General features: G+C 44.0%; 1 protein-coding gene across 6 annotated transcripts in view; it reads right to left on the bottom strand.

The window, feature by feature from the left end:
• Positions 1-16,902, bottom strand: part of CPVL (carboxypeptidase vitellogenic like) — a 273,787-nt gene that overhangs the window by 166,589 nt on the left and 90,296 nt on the right. For all 6 annotated transcript variants that reach the window (XM_030797327.1, XM_030797326.1, XM_030797324.1 and 3 more), the window contains exons 6-8: positions 6,914-7,028; positions 5,898-5,956; positions 3,471-3,550 (exon numbers count right to left, since the gene is read on the bottom strand). In XM_030797327.1, coding sequence (XP_030653187.1) covers positions 3,471-3,550; positions 5,898-5,956; positions 6,914-7,028 — 254 coding nt within the window. The remainder of the gene's footprint in view (positions 1-3,470; positions 3,551-5,897; positions 5,957-6,913; positions 7,029-16,902) is intronic.

The raw sequence follows: 16,902 nt of genomic DNA, 5'->3' as shown, positions 1-16,902 counted from the left end.
TAGTTAAGGGCTCTCTGCTTGCAGAAAGGTACCTTAAAGGACCAAAAAGAGAAACAGATTGCGAGGAAGAATGACTAGGAGAAAATTATTCCACAAATACGTTTTTAAACAGAGATTGGGTGGATGCAGGGCAGAAAAGGTGAGTGGACATGATCATGCACTGTAGACCCAAAGACAGCACTGGAATCTGGTCGGTTCTAATGGAGTCAGAAGCATAATCATAAACACAAGCAACATTCAGGATAATCGAGTTTCAGATAATCTAAGCAAAAGCTCCATACCAACAAATGCCAAGCAAAGTGTACCTACAGTCACTGGCAGTGGACTTGAGGTAGGAGGTGGGACTCAACTACAAAGGTAGGGCTTGGACACTGGATCAAACTGAGGACTAGCTAAGACAGGGCCTGGGCGGAAGCAGCTTTCCATAAGACATGCCTATCAGTGGGCCATGTCAGTTTACCACTGTGATGGCAACACCCAGGCGTTACCACCCCTTTCCATGGCAATGACCCAAAGACTCAAAAGCTACTATCCATTCCCTAGAAAATTCTGCATGAACCAACCCTTAATCTGCATGTAATTAAAAGTGGGTTTAAGTATGACTGCAAAATTGCCCTAAGCTGCTACTCGGACTAGGCAGTAGCCCTGCAGGAGCAGACACGGAGCTGTAACACTGCCCCTTCAATAAAGCTGTTTTCTTCTACCTCCATCTCACCCTTGAATTCCCTTTTTTTTTTTTTTTAATTGAGACGGAGTTTCACTCTTGTTGCCCAGGCTGGAGTGCAATGGTGTGATCTCAGCTCACCTCAACCTCTGCCTCCTGGGTTCAAGCGATTCTCCTGCCTCAGCCTCCCAAGTAGCTGGGATTACAGGCATGCACCACCAAGCCCAGCTAATTTTTCTATTTTTAGTAGAGACGGGGTTTCTCCATGTTGGTCAGGCTGGTCTGGAACTCCTGACATCAGGTGATCTGCCTGCCTCGGCCTCCCAAAGTGCTGGGATTACAGGTGTGAGCCACCACACCTGGCCACCCTTGAATTCTTTCCTGGGCAAAGCCAAAACCCCTCACAGGCTAAGCCCCACTTTGGGGCTCATCTGCCTTGCACTGGACCGATACAAGCTCAGCAACAGGAATCCTGGCAGTGCTGCTCTGTTGGAGCCCGTGAGGGGAGCCTCTTCTGCATTCATTCTACATCTAGCGAGGCTGAGCCATGATCCTCTCCACCTGGCATAGGACACAGAGTTTTCTCATTTCATATAGGAAGCCTGCTTCCTAGCTGCATTGCTATGAAGCTTTGTTTAGCAACACTACATATCATTTCCCATTGCAAACCAACATGTAAGAGAAAACTATAGTAGCACTTCCATTTGGCTGCTAAGAAAATAACTATAGGTCCACCACTAGACTGAGCACCAGGAGGGCAGGGGCTTTGAGGACTGCTTACTACTGTCTCACCAGAACCAAGAACAGCAGCTGGCACATAATAGGCAATTGGCAAACAATGGCAGAAGGAGAGTGGCACTAGCTAGTGTACTCCAAATCAAAGTTAATACATTTCATAATTTGTTTTAAACCAGAGAGGCATTGTGACTAATAGCACATTCCAAATAAGAAAAGAGGGAGAGTATTTTAACATCTTGTTTGTGAAAAAGTTTTATTTCCAAACACAAAAGCAGCAAAACTGTGAATGGTAAATGTCTCCTTATAGCCATGCACTATTAATAGTCAAAAAGAATGAGATTTTCTGAAAAAAGAAAGTTGGTTTTCAAAGGGAGAAAATGTAAGCTCCACTCTTTAAACCTGTAGTAGCCCATTTGCAGGTTTCGAAGCGACCCTCTTATTCCAAACACCCATCTGGAGAGCTGGAGAGAAGAATGTGGTCACAAAGGGAAACAAATAGTGTAAACTATAAAGGAAACAGCTGAAATCAGTTTTCTGCACTACCCTTGATTAGCTATTTTCCAGTTCTAAGAGCCCGAAGCAAAAAGAACTACAACAGCTATAAACAATGGATGCTTTGAAATAGGTTCCCTTTACACGTCAGGAAAGAGGAGACGGACCACATGTCAGCAGTTGACATCCCCATATGGAAGGGCAACTGGAAGCTGTAACCGTCTTTGGGGGAGGGGAAGGAGAGACAGACATGGCCTGGCAGTGATGCTCTGTCTTAGAGGGGGCCCGATGCATCTCTTCAGTACAGAACCTCTGCCCTCAGGGTGTTTGCTAGTTAACCACTGAGCTTGTTTGGATTTAAACCAAAGAGGGATGGGAGGTGGGGGCAGGGAGTAGGTTTCTAATCTGAAGAAAGAGAGCACACAGCGCCAAGAGAGCCCTGGCCCTGGCTCTGAAGAAGCCTGTGAGGAGGACTGCCGTCCGTTACCTCTGTGGAGGGAAGGGGAGGAGGTGCTGGGGAACATCCCGCCAGCATCTTGGCAGATATGTCCCTAGGACCCCACTGTATGTGAGAGCAGAAGTGTGGGGTCCTGGGCATCCCCCTAGAAACTGAATAGAAGTGATCGAATCATGGAACACGTGAAAAAAGCGGAGAAGACAACAGCCATATTCTTTTCTGGGTGGGCAGAGGGAGAGATCTTTGGGAAAGGGGCTTGGAAGTAGTTCTTTCTTCTCTCCCCCAGCCACTTATCTGCCTCAGACAGAAAGAAAAGTAAAATGGAAAGCTTTTAGTCAGAGATCAGCAAACTCTGACTCCTATTAGATGCACTTTCGCTTTGGGGATTGGTAGTAATTAACAGAGTGCTTGGTGGAGGTGTGGGGTAGGGAGCTAGTTAACTCCTTCTGGCCACTAGGGTTCTTTTAGTTAATTATTATAATACATAAAGTGGTGCCCTAGTGACCAGAAAGAATCTAGGACTTGGTCTCTAGTAATAATTTGTAGACTGGAAAAATCTGACCAAATAAGAAAGGTCACTTGCTTTTTTAAAAATGCTAAAAATAGCAATGATTTATATGGGTAAAAAAAGGCAGAAATTATATGGACACTGTTTGGCCAGACTTACAACTTTACATTTTTCCTTTTTTTTTTAAGCAAAAGAAAACTTTCATAAGAAGAAGGGAGAATATTAGAGACTAACAAGCTAAGTTTTCAGCCTGGAAAAGTCATGAAATAGAAGCAAAAAATAAAAAATTGCATCCAAAAGCCACAAAAAGAAGCATCCTGAGAAACAAACAAATATCTGAAAAGATGTTGTCTCCCTGCAAATGCAAAGTTAAATACGAATTTGGAAAACAAGTAGAAACCTTTCAGATGTCTGGTTGAAAAGTTTAAAAAATAATCTTTAATTGGAAAATTCTGCTCTGTGTGTGTGGATGTGAAAATATCCTTTAATTATCTTCAGGAATTGGACTATAAGGCTCAGTCAATAATAATTCCAACACTAGAATAACTTTCCTATTGAGATAGAAAAATGTTTGGTCTTAGGAAGGCCAAGAGAAAGCAGGAGCATTTTACCTGTATAAATCCCGTGCTACATCATCCTCACTGACTGCATATCCGTGGGTATCATCAGTAAAACTGAAGCCTGTGCCCACCTGCAGGAGAAATAAACAAGCACGTATAAACACAGAGAAACACATGCCTTAGGGACCTGCAGAGAGGTCCCACACTGGAAGGTGACCTTGTTCCAAAGGCCAAGCTCAGACTTCAGATTTTTGCCATTGCCCCCCTATGCCTTTAGCCCTCCTCCCAGGAGGATGCTTGGTGCCACCTATTCTCTCCACCCCCTAAAGCCCAAATAAAACAGCAACACAGAGCTTTGCCCTGGGGTCAGTGGCTGAGCTGTCCTGGTCCTCAGTGGAGACCCTGCCAGATGTTGATTTAAGGAAGAAGGATTCATCTTTTCCATCCCCTGCTACAGTATCAAAAGATCCAAAGTTGTCTCCTCTCTGAAACCTGGAGAGTGCATGGCTCTGTCCTGCCAAGAAGAAACTCTTGGTTGGCGCAGTGGCTCACTTCTGTAATCCCAGCACTTTGGGAGGCCGAGGTGGGCGGAACACCTGAGGTCCGGAGTTTGAGACCAGCCTGGCGAAACCCCGTTTCTACTAAAAATGCGAAAATTAGCCGGGCATGATGGCGGGCGCCTGTAATCGCAGCTACTCAGGAGGCTGAGGCATAAGAATCACCTGAGCCCGGGAGGCGGAGATTGCAGTGAGCTGAGATCATGCCACTGCATTCCAGCCTGGGTGACCAAGCGAGACTCCGTCTCCAAAAAAAAAAGAAAGAAACTCTCTAGGCTGGAGAAAAAGTAGTTGTATGTTGTCTTCCTCTTCTTCTTCCTCCTCCTCCTCCCCCTTCTTGTCTTTATTTGTGAGAAATATGGCCATTAAGCCATTTCATCTTCAGTAGGTAAGGAGTTTTCACATAATTAAGACTAATTTTAAACTAATATTTTCTTATACCTAGAAGTTCACAGACAACTGAACTGCAAATTCAAAAGAAGAAGCTACTATTTTTATGTCAACAATTTGCATAAGGAATGCACTCCCTATCTGGTATAAAGATTTTTGTGTTTTTGTTTTTTCCAAACACCCAAGGATGTTTAATTCATCTTTTATTTAAATATACAGTTATGGACAAGGAAAATGGAAGGCTGACAAAACAAAGGTGGGGGAATGAGCATGTTGACATTTTTTTCCCCTTTTATTTGTGTTCTTTTGGACCATCTGAAAAGTGAGAGAAGTTAAAGATTCTAGTTAAGAGGGCAAAGATACTCCAAATCTGTAGAAGCTGACCCTAAGTTTCTCCCCTATTTTGCACCTTAATAGAACCAATATCAGAAGACCTCCCCAAGGAGAGTATCACTTTTTGTCCAGAGATGAAGCATGTTGCTTGTCTTAACAAGTGAAGGAGGCCAGGAGCAGTAGCTCACTCCTATAATCCCAGCACTTTGGGAGGCTGAGGCAGGCAGATCACTTGAGGTCAGGAGTTCAAGACCAGCCTGGCCAATGTGGTGAAATCCCATCTCTACTAAAAATACAAAAGTTAGCCAGGCATGGTGGCGCAAGCCTGTAATCCCAGCTACTCAGGAGGCTGAGGCAGGAGAATTGCTTCAACCTGGGAAGTGGAGGTTGCAGTGAGCTGAGATGGCGCAACTGCACTCTAGTCTGGGTGACAGAGCGAGATTCATCTCAAAAAAATAAAAATTAAAAAAAAAAATAAGTGGAGACCCATTTTGACTTTTTATATCTATAACTCTATGTGAAAGATTAGATGATTGTGAAAGATTAGAAGTTCTGACATTATATAATAACCTGTGATATAGGGAACCCAAACTGTTAGTGAAAACAAATGAACTCCTCCTCCTGGGTTATCTAATTCAGTGAACAGGACATCTCATAGGATTAAAAATAAGGAAATGGGCCAAGCATGGTGGCTCACACCTGTAATCTTATCATTTTGGGAGGCCAAGGCAGGTGGATCACCTGAGGTCAGGAGTTTGAGACCAGACTGGCTAACATGGTGAACACTCCCACCCCACGCTCCCATCTCTACTAAAAATACAAAAATCAGCCAGGTGTGGTGGCACGTGCCCATAATCCCAGCTACTTGGGAGGCTGAGGCAGGAAAACCGGGTTGAACCGGGGAGGCGGAGGTTGCAGTGAGCTGCCAGCCTGGGCGACAGAGCGAGACTCCATCTCAATAGAAAAAAATAAAAAAATGAGGAAATGAGAGAAGGCAGCAAGGAAAATTGCCAAACTCCGATATGATTACACATGTTAACAGAAAAACTAAATCTCAAAATGGTTTTAATTTTACAGATTAAATTCTATTTTGAAAAGGAAAAACTAAATCTATTTTTTAAATGTACTTAATAAAAAGGAAAAAATAAAAGACAGGAGAGGCCAGCACTGACAGCTCACAGGGTCATCCTGGACTTACTGGATTGTCAATGTAAAGCATGGAGAGCGTTGTGGTCCAGGGGAAGTCTCTGTCACGCACTGTGAAAACAGAGAAGAGGGGTGAGATAGAGTTGTGGACAAGCATTCCACCGAGGCCTCATGGTGGTCAGAAGCCCAACACACCCGCTGGTCCTCGTGAGCTGTTGGTGTACCCTCTAACAGCACTGCACACTCTCATGGTGGGGAACAGGCACCTGCACCTTTACCCTCTCCACTCCTCTCCTTCACTTTCCCCCAGCCCAGAGTGTTTCTACACCTGAGATAAAGCTTGGAAACAAAACCCAACAAAAGCTTGGAACAAAGCTGGTTCATGAAAAAACACCCACCAACCACCTCTGCAGTAATATCCATATGTCCAATTAAATCAATCATCCTTAATGCTCCATCTCTTGAACAGAACTACTTCAACAAAACTGGCACATAAGCCTTTATACTGAGTCACAAACTGGCTCACACTCCAAATTCTGACCCAGGGGAAGTAAACAAAATTAAAAAAAAAAACCAAAATGAGATAAAGGTAAACTTAGTGACAGCCAGATGTTGCTCTTTCTTTATCCTTCCTCTGCCTCAGCCCCCACCTGGAATAGCGTCTTGCTTCCAAGTTATCAGATCATGAGTGTGACTGAACCATAAAGTGTTTAGTTCATGTGAGTAATTAAGAATATAATTCCACCCATTAGTCCACTGCAAAGAGCTGTCCCAAATAGTAATAAATACCAACTGTTTTGCAAACCCAGAATGCTTGAGTCAGCAGCAGACTGCAAGAAAGTGGATTAGAACTTTTCACCCAAATTTCAAGGGAGAAAGCAGCCCGGTCAGGACACTCACCCCGAGGCTTCTCCTTCTCAGATGGACACTGCCAGAAAGTTGTGTTTTGATAATCTGGAATGGTTAAGCTATTCATAGTGGTTCAGTGTTTACTCTAAATTAGTTTTGGAGCAGATATGAGGCTCAGATGAAAGATTCTATAGGAAATATAGTGCAAGGGATACTTACAGGTCATGTTACTTGTGACAACATAAGGCCCATGTTCCACAAAGAGTCCAAACATGGATGAACCTCCCGGCCCACCCTGTAGCCAGAGAACTACTGGGGCATCTTCTGGCTGTATCTAGAGGAAACAGTAAAACCAGTGACCACACAGAACACTCACTGAGGCTACAGAACACACACAAGCAAACTTACCCAAATCCTCTCTGTGTTACAGGGCTGTGACTAAATCCCACAAAACCTCCCCAGACCTCAGTAACCACTCTCCACTATAAGCAAAATACTGATCATCTTTGGTTCTTTGAATGAGGCTGTGCCTCATATGCTGGTGTCTTCTTATCATGCAGTCAAGCCTTTTCCTACCAAGAGATAGAAGGCTCCTTAAATGTAGATGCTTGGCTTGTGCATGCTGCCAGACATCTAGCATACTGCCTAAGGCATGGTTATATATTTTTAGCTGTTTAAACTAAAATTTGGGACTCTTCCATTTAACACATCTATTCCCAACAGAGGCACAACAAAGAATCCATTCTCAGTGACACTTTTCCTTCTGCACTGACAGCCCAAACGCCTTTCTGATTTTATTCACTAAGAACATGTTCACAGCTGGGCACGGTGGCTCACGCCTGTAATCCCAGCACTTTGGGAGGCCAAGGCAGGTGGATCACCTGAGGTCAGGAGTTCGAGACCAGCCTGACCAACATGGTGAAACCCTGTCTCTACTAAAAATACAAAAAGTTAGCCGGGCGTGGTGGCACATGCCTGTAACCCGAGCTACTTGGGAGGCAGAGACAGGAGATTCGCTCAAACCCTGGAGACAAAGGTTGCAGTAAGCCAAGATTACGCCACTGCACTCCAGCCTGGGTGACACAGCAAGACTCTGCCTCAAAAAAAAAAAAAAAAAAAAAAGAACGTGTCCATAGAGACCAGGACAACTTCATTCAACCTGGTGGAAAATGAGGAGGAGCAGACAGGCCTCAGGGGACTTTAGCCAATGCAAATAACAATGACAAAACCCTGAACAAGGTGCAGATTTATTTAGGAGATGTGGGAGACATAAACTAGAAAAGGGTATTGGCAGGGCAGTGATGTTGAAAATGAGCTACTGGCCGTAGTGTCAATACCATCACCTTCAATGACAGAGACTTTTTCAACTATTTCATTCAATGTGTATTTATTGAGCACCCATTATGGGCCAGGCATAGTGCCAGGAGCTAGGTACACAGAACATTGAGTGAAGAAGAAAACGCATGTCCTCTTGGAACTTAGAATTGCATGGGCAATATAGGCATTAAGTAAGAAATAAAGACAAGGCCGGGTGCGGTGACTCATGCCTGTAATCCCAGCACTTTGGGAGGCCAAGGCAGGTGGATCACCTTAGTTCGGGAGTTCAAGACTAGCCTGACCAACATGGCAAAACCCCATCTCCACTAAAAATACAAAAAATTAGCTGGGCATGGTGGTGGGTGCCTGTAATCCCAGCTACTTGGGAGGCTGAGGCAGGAGAATCCCTTGAACCAGGGAGGCAGAGGTTGCAGTGAGCTGAGATAGCACCACTGTACTCAAGCCTGGGCAACAAGAGCAAAACTCTGTCTCAAATAAATACATAAAGACAATGATTGGAGAGTGTGAAAAGGAAATATAGGTGGTTTAAGAGTCATTGGAGGCTGAAAAGGAGAAGGTGATTAGCGAAGGCTTCAATGAGGTCTGAGCGCTGCCCTGAGCCCTGAAAACTGAGAAGGATCTAGCCAGGAGCAGAGCCAGAGAGCAGAGCTGTGCACGAGGGAAATGACAAGGGAAACCCTCTCACCAGAACAGACCTAGAAAGGGAGGAAGGCACAGTCACCAGGCGAATCCTCCAGAACCACCTGAAAAAAGCTCTCCTTGGCTCCCCTGCTTGGCTTCTAGCAGGACCTAACAGCGGGCCCTTGCATGATGGCATGGCTCGTTGAATGGTTAGTCAGCAAGGATCCCCTGGCTTCAGCCCAGAATAAAAGCCCACCACCTCTGACTTGGCCTGGCTATACAGACAAATCAAGGTGTCATTGGAAAGTCTGAGTGGATGCGTTCCATTGACCTGGATGGCGGGAGAAGGCTGAGGCAGAAGGCAAGACTGACTGAAGAGAAGGTGACTGGGATGCCACCGCCAAGACCTGCAGGAAGAGCTGAGCAGAGTTCTAACCACGGCCACAGAGAGCATAGAGGAACTCCTCTTTCCCAGTCACCAAGAGCCTGACAGAGTCCTTCGCGGCTTTGGAAAGGGGCTCAGGGGGACCTGCTACAAGATAGGTGCTGGTAAGAATGGCCATGAGCTGGGGCACATCCTTCCTATGAGGTGCCACCTCTCGGGCTCATTCTTGAGCGTTAACAAATTAAACGACATAATTAAAGCCCTTGGAACAATGCCTAATGTAAGATAAAAGCACAATAAATATAAATGATTATTATGACTAAGGAAACAGGTAGAAATGGTAGAAGCCCAGAGTCCGACTGGGGCCTCTGATGAGCAGGCCTGAAGCTCCAGGGGTCAGTGCAGTATTATATGACAAATAAGCGTGGAAGCTCTTGCCCCAAACTGTTTGGATTCAAATCTAGGCTTTACTACCCACCAGTGTGTAACTTTGGGCAAGTTGCCTAAGCAATCTGGATCTCAGTTTCCCCACCTATAAAAATGGGATCAATGGGCCAGGCATGGTGGCTCATGCCTGTAATCCCAGCACTTTGGGAGGCTGAGGCGGGCAGATCACCAGAGGTCAAGAGTTCGAGACCAGCCTGACCAACATGGAGAAACCCCGTCTCTACTAAAAATACAAAAAAATTAGCTGGGCCTGGTGGCACGCATCTGTAATACCAGCTACTTGGGAGGCTAAGGCAGGAGAATCGCTTGAACCCGGGAAGTGGACATCGCGGTGAGCCAAGATTGCACCATTGCACTCCAGCCTGGGCAACAAGAGCGAAACTCCATCTCAAAAAAATAATAATAATAATAAATAAAATTAAAATTAAAAAAAGATCAATAATAATAGCTACACTGTATGCTTGCTGGGAGGATTAAATGAATTCCTTTTCATAAACCTCGGCTTCATAGTATGTGTTCTCCAAATATTAGCTATTGCTATAATAGATAATCACGAGGAATTTGTAGATGGCTTGAACACAATCTATCTGTAAATGACAGAATAGGAAAGTGGGCTGTGTGGTGGTTTTTTTCCCACTCCTGTAGCCCACAACTTCCCTGATTAGTTTCACTAGTTATTCCCCCTGCCTCAAGCATTGAAGTGTCTATGAACAAGTCAACAGAATGAGGGTTTTGTTTTATAAGTCAAAGCAGAGGCTGGGCATGGTGGCTCATGCCTATAATCCCAGCACTTTGGGAGGCTGAGGCAGGCAGATCACCTGAGGTCAGGAGTTCGAGACCAGCCTGGCCAATATGGTGAAACCGCATCTCTACTAAAAATACAAAAATTAGCTGGGCATGGTGGCAGGTGCCTGTAATCCTAGCTACTAGAGAGGCTGAGGCAGGAGAATCACCTGAACCTGGGAGGCAGAGGTTGCAGTGAGCCGAGATCATGCCACTACACTTCAGCCTGGGCAACAGAACAAGATTCTGTCTCAAATAATAGTAATAATAAGTCAAAGCAGAAAAAATGAAAATCAATGACAGCCTTTTTAAGCTGCTGCTTGGAAGCAGAGTGAGCCCTGCAATTGGGAGCCAGACAGGCTGTGGTTCCAGTTGCCCACATAACAGCTGTGCCATCCTGGCCCTCAGTTTCCTCATCTGTCAAATGACCATAATGCCTGCCTCACAGGATTGCTTGAAGGCTCTGAGGAGCAAATGTACGTGAAATGATGTTGTAAACTCTAATGTGCTGAATAAAAATAACCAGCTCTGCCCCAACCTGCCTGTGGAGCTAATTGTGTTTTGTTTAAATAAGTGATTTTTATCTCCTCTCAGATCCACTCAGCAGTACTGCCTTCCACTTGTATTCACTCAGCAGTAGGAGCAAATTACACATATAAGAGGTGGAAAAACAATGGGATCTGGGTGGAAGGTAGTCCCTGCTCTTCCCAGCCTCCCAGGGAATGTGAGATGCTGCAAGTCCAACTGATTCCAGCGGATATCCAGCCCCACTTCCTTCCTAAACTACATGTGAACTCCCAGAAGCTGCAATGTGCTCATTAAAATATTTTGGAGAGCTTTTCTCTTTTGGAGAGTAGTATTTTTATACTACTGCCTAGGCCCAAATCCCAGAGATTCCAATTCCATTGGTCTGTGGGGAGGAGGCCTCATCAGTCTTTCTCAAAAGCTCCCAGGTGGTTCTAATGTGCAGGCGGCGCTGAGGGTCTGAAGGTGGATGGAGAGTTTGCCCTCTAAATATCTCAGGCCTCTGGTCTCCAGCCTGTCCGCCCCTATCCTCCACCCTATCCTCCCTTGGCCTTCCATGTCCCTTCCTGTGACCTGGCACAATGAACCGGACCTCTGGACTCAGAAAAATAGCCTGAACCTGAGAGCCCACACTACAAAGTCAAGTCAAACACCTCAGTGCCAAACATCTTTATTAGACAACTTTGAAGCACAGGACACTGCATTCTTGGAATGCTTAAATAACAAGATCTGTGTACACACCTCCAGCCTCAGCTGACCTTGCTCCTGATTTACTTTTCTGGAGGAGGTGAATGAGGCTCAACAACCCTGGAAGAAGCCTGTTTTTAAAGAAAAGCCCACACATACATCTTTCTACTTTGATGGGCCAACCAACCTGTGAACTAATGTCACCCTTATCTGTAATAAAATGTAAAAGTCAGATCTGGAAAATAAAGGTGTATGTGTTCAATGCCAAAAGCCCAAGAGTCAGTTGTGTCACAGCATGCAGACTTTTGTAATATAATATGGCATCAAATGTCATGATATGCAGTATAATATTATGTCCATAGTAATGGCATGAGGTTATTACGTGACAATCATTAGGGTGATATATTCAGCTGTCAATTGTGAGAATGCAGCCTTTCACCTGCTCTCAACTTTGGAAAGAATAAAAGACATCCTGAACAAAACCACATTGCAATACTTAAGACCGAATGAAGAAATGACCACTTTAGTTCATCTACAGCATTACAAAATTCAGGAATTTAAAAACATTTATCATATTGAAGTTGTAATTCAAGAGTGTATGAAGCAAGACAATTAATGCATTTTTATTTTCAAAAGCTTTAAAATGTGGCCGGGTGCGGTGGCTCATGCCTGTAATCCCAGCACTTTGGGAGGCTGAGGCGGGTGGATCACAAGTTCAGGAGATTGAAACCATCCTCGCTAACACGGTGAAACCCCATCTCTAATAAAAATACAAAAAATTAGATGGGCGTGGTGGCGGGTGCCTGTAGTCCCAATTACTCGGGAGGCTGAGGCAGAAGAATGGTGTGAACCCAGGAGGCGGAGCTTGCAGTGAGCCGAAATAGCACCACTGCACTCCAGCCTGGGCGACAGAGCGAGACTCCGTCTCAAAATAAAAAAAAAAGCTTTAAAATTTTTCTTAAAACTTTTTCTATTATAAAAACAGTACTTATTCTTAACTAAAGGTTTTCTTTTTTTTCAGTGAAGGTATTTTTAAAAGCCCCTCTTCCCTGACAAATTCTACTTCCTAGAGATGATCATGGAGATGCTTATGTTTACCCTTCCAGATTTTTCTCTATGGTCCTCCTCTACACATACACATACACATACAGACATATCCTGTAGCTATTATATATGCAATATACATACACACGTTTTTTTCCAAAAATAGAATCAGGCTATACTCTACATATGCTGTATTCACTTAACAATATGTTGTAAAGATCTCTTTATATCAATACATACCATTATTTTGCTCAACACTATGCACTCTATGAATGTACCACAATGTATTAATTCATTTAACATACAATGCCAACTACTCACAGGGATTGTCTAAGGCTGTGGATGCAGACCAACTCCTCCTACCCATGAGCAGGCAGAATACTTTATAGTTACGAGCATGGATTCTGGAGCCAGAATGCCAAGGTTTGAATTCCAGCTATGCTATTTTATAGCTCTGTGACCTTGGGCAAGTTTCTTAACTCCTCTGTGTTTCAGCGTCCTCTGATTGAAAATATAGATACTATTAATGTCTATCTCCTAAGGTTTTCATGCAGTTTTAGAGTCGATATATGCACAGCACTGAGAACAGTTCCTGGCACATCTATTTAAGCGTCAGCTCTGATGATTTTTCTGCTGGTGTGGGAAGACAATAAACAAGTAACTAAATAAATGAGTGATATGAAAGAGGAATGGAAAGACACTAGATTAAGTACTTAAAGAAGGCTTCTGGTGGTGGGGTAACATTTGAGCTGAGATCTAAAATATGAGTAATCCCCTCATACTACATATTTAAGAAGAAAATAAAACCTCTACTAATGACTTAAAGGTCAGAGTCCTGCAGCAAGAACTGATGATTAAAAGGGAACAGACAAAAAAGTTCTAAATATTAAAGAAAGAACAAAGGAATCCTAAATACTTAAGTGAGAAGTCTCCCTAGCAACAGAAGAGGGTCGGCCCGCGGGTCCCACAAACCTGGGCCCTTTATTGGAGAACAAGAAGCAACTATGGCTTTGCCTCAGAAGCCCTTTCGATTCTTCTGGCGACCCCTGGTGACCAATCCATGAACTTGGACACTCTTTCCTCAGGGTTTCTTCCAGAAGGAATGGCCCAGAAGGAAAGAAGTTATCTATTCTGCCAGAATCTCTACAAAAGAGAATTTCACAATTTCTCACATTAGCAAATTCCATTGCTTATTCACAATGATGGTGAAAAATCTACTCCATGTCTTAATGGAATGTCATTCAAAGAAAGTGAAACTCATTGAAACAAAACTAGTACTAAATCCTGTCTGCCCTATTGTTCCCCAGATTGATATACCCTCCCTGGACAGCATCGCCTTTGCCCTGAGTCTTCCTTTCCACCCTCATCCTCCATCAGCCCTTATCCCCCAGGCCCTCCTTTGCATCAGAGAGAAAGAGAGAGAATAGAGATAACCTTCTGCTTAGACCATATGCATATCACTGAAACAGTAAGTTAATATATTGGAAGGGGGGGGTGCTAAAAACTTGCCAATTTCAGTACTTTTAAGAAACATAATTGTATTTTTTTTTTTTTTGAGATGGAGTCTTATTCTGTCGCCCATGCTGGAGTGCAATAGCACGATCTCAGCTCACTGCAACCTCTACTTCTCAGGTTCAAGTGATTATCCTGCCTCAGCCTCCTGAGTAGCTGGGATTAGAGGTGTGCACCACCACGCCCAGCTATTTTTTTTGTGTGCGTCTTTAGTAGAGATGGGGTTTCACCACGTTGGGCAGGCTGGTCTCGAACTCTTAACCTCATGATCTGCCTGCCTTAGCCTCCCAAAGTGCTGAGATTACAGGCGTGAGCCACCACACCCAGCCTCATGATTGTATTTTATAAGAGGACTTTATTGGCGTGACCCTAGGAAATTTTAGGAATCTCAACCAGTGTTAGGGCAACAGTTTGGACCAGAAAGTCACTTAAAGTAGACAGGCATCTGCCAATCTTCAGGACTGGTTACATATCCCTAGCCACCCCTTTCTTCCTATCTCCAATAAGGAATGCCACGCTTGGTTAGAGAAAACAGCAACTAAACCACTAACAGATCCAAATCAATGGCACTGCTTAAGATGAGCAGTGTAATTAGTAAATTAATTAAGGCCCTCTTCACACTTCTATATGCAGAGGCTGATCATTTGCTTGGTTTAAGTAATGTGTTCTACCTTAATTGAAGTCATTAGTACCCCAAGTAAATGTCTTTAAATTCCCACAAGTATGTTTAAATGGACTCCCATTTTGCCATACAGATCCCAGTTCAGCTAATACTTTAGCTGCTACACTAATGGTATTAATCAAGGCAGAGCTTTTTATTTAAAGCAATTAATTTTGTGACTAGAATTGTTAAATAGGTGCATAACATTTTAATTCTACACACACACACTCAGCACATACACACAAGTTGCTAAAGATATTCATGTTTTTCAAAGAAATTTTATTTCAAGTGGTTGGTGTTGACTACTCACTAAATCTTCCTTTACCATGATTGCTGCCATGGTGATGTATGATTTTCTGTATGATGATACAGAAAATTAATTTTTTCAAAATCTCTTTTGTTTTTTGTTTTTGAGATGGAGTCTCGCTCTTGTTACCCAGGCTGGAGTGCAATGGCACGACTTGGCTCACGGCAACCTCTACCTTCCCGGTGCAAGCGATTCTCCTGCCTCAGCCTCTGGAGTGGCTGGGATTACAGGCGCCTGCCACAGCCCCTGGCTAATTTTTGTATTTTTATTAGAGACGGGGTTTCACCATGTTGGCGAGGCTGGTCTCGAACTTCTGACCTCAAGTGATCCACCTGCTTTGGCCTCACAACGTACTGGGATTATAGGCGTGAGCCACTGCACCCAGCCTCAAAATCTGTTTTTGTTTTGAGGCCTCCTTGCATCATTCCCAAGCTCCCGACTCTAATCAAGTTTTGGCTTGTCTCATTGATGTGTACCAGCTTACACCCCATTAGAATCCTAAATTTCTCCTTTCTAACCTTTCTACCTGGCTCATTCCTTCATGAGATATTATGGCTGTTCTCTTTGTGCCTCCTGCCAGAAAGTTATACTTTATAAGGAATAGGGAAGTGGGCAGATGCGGGGAGGTGTGGAGAAGACACCTTACTTTCCCTTCTTGATGCAAAAGTTAGTTACTTTCTCTCTATGTTATTTCATTTCCAAAAGGAAATCAGGCATGCAAAAGTTTCTGCAGAGTGTTCAAATATACCTGTGGGTGGTGCTCTACAACACCACCTTTAGCTACTTTCTTTTTATTTTGTCTCTGGTACCCTCTATTCTTCTATATCTCTGATGCCATTAAGTACGTAGCAAAGAGAAGATGGAGTCAGTTTGAAGAAGACAATTATCTGTGATTTCCAAATCTTTGTTGCATTGCTGGTGGATTTGTATCCACCTGTGTTAGATATATTTTGAGATATATTTTAATAAATCTGTCCAGTCCATGTCCCCTTCTCTAAGAAATGAGTCTCCATTCATCCATGGCTAGCCTGCTAGCCATGTTTATATCATGGCTAATACCCGGCACCTTCAGTCTTAGCTCACTGGACCAAGGAAGAAGATGTGATCCAGACTGTGGGAGCCATGGGTACTAGTTAATCTCTGTTGGCTACATGATGCAAGGACAGGTAAACTTGGAAATGAAAGGTTGGCCATACTTGGCCAAGTGCCTGGAGAAGCAAAGCATGTTGATCTGCCAAGGGAGAAGAATGAAGCACAGATGAGGGAATCCTGTGGTCTCAGACAGAATAGGGCTGAGATAGAAAGACTGGCTGCCCTTCCTCCCGAGGCTTTTCTATCACTCATTCCATAGGCCAGACCACATGTCCAGCCCTTGGTGTCTCAGGGCTGGAGAAAGATTTAGAATGGTACCTGCATCAGTTAAGGCCCAATCAGAAGTCAGAAACCACAGAGTCATTTTAATTTTTTATTTAATGTATTTTTTTACCTGGAAACATTCACCTTTAATTCTGTTACAAGCTCCAGTGTTTACTCTGGCCCCAGCCAGCCATGGGTATCACAGACACCCTTGGGCAAAAGTGAAGATGAAACACCAGAGGGGCCTGCTCTCCCACAGCCACATCCTCAGTGTTGGCCAAAGACCAGCATGCTGGGTAGGCTTCCTATGTCCACTAAGGAACAAGGAAATGTTAATATCTAGAAGTATTCGTTATTACAGGGGACTAAACATACATATACAAAGAGAACTCCAAAGAATGCCCTGGACTAGGCAGAGTGCTCACAGATGGACAAGCCCATAAGGTAGGGAGGGGACCCTGCCGAAGGCTGCTGTCCAGACCTCTTTGGAGAAGGTATGGTTACAGCCTTCTGAGTAGCTAAGAAATTCACTGAGTACCCTG

This window comes from Nomascus leucogenys, chromosome 17 (genome assembly GCF_006542625.1).
Source record: "Nomascus leucogenys isolate Asia chromosome 17, Asia_NLE_v1, whole genome shotgun sequence".
NCBI lineage: Eukaryota > Metazoa > Chordata > Mammalia > Primates > Hylobatidae > Nomascus > Nomascus leucogenys.
This window is presented reverse-complemented; position numbering and strand designations above follow the sequence as displayed.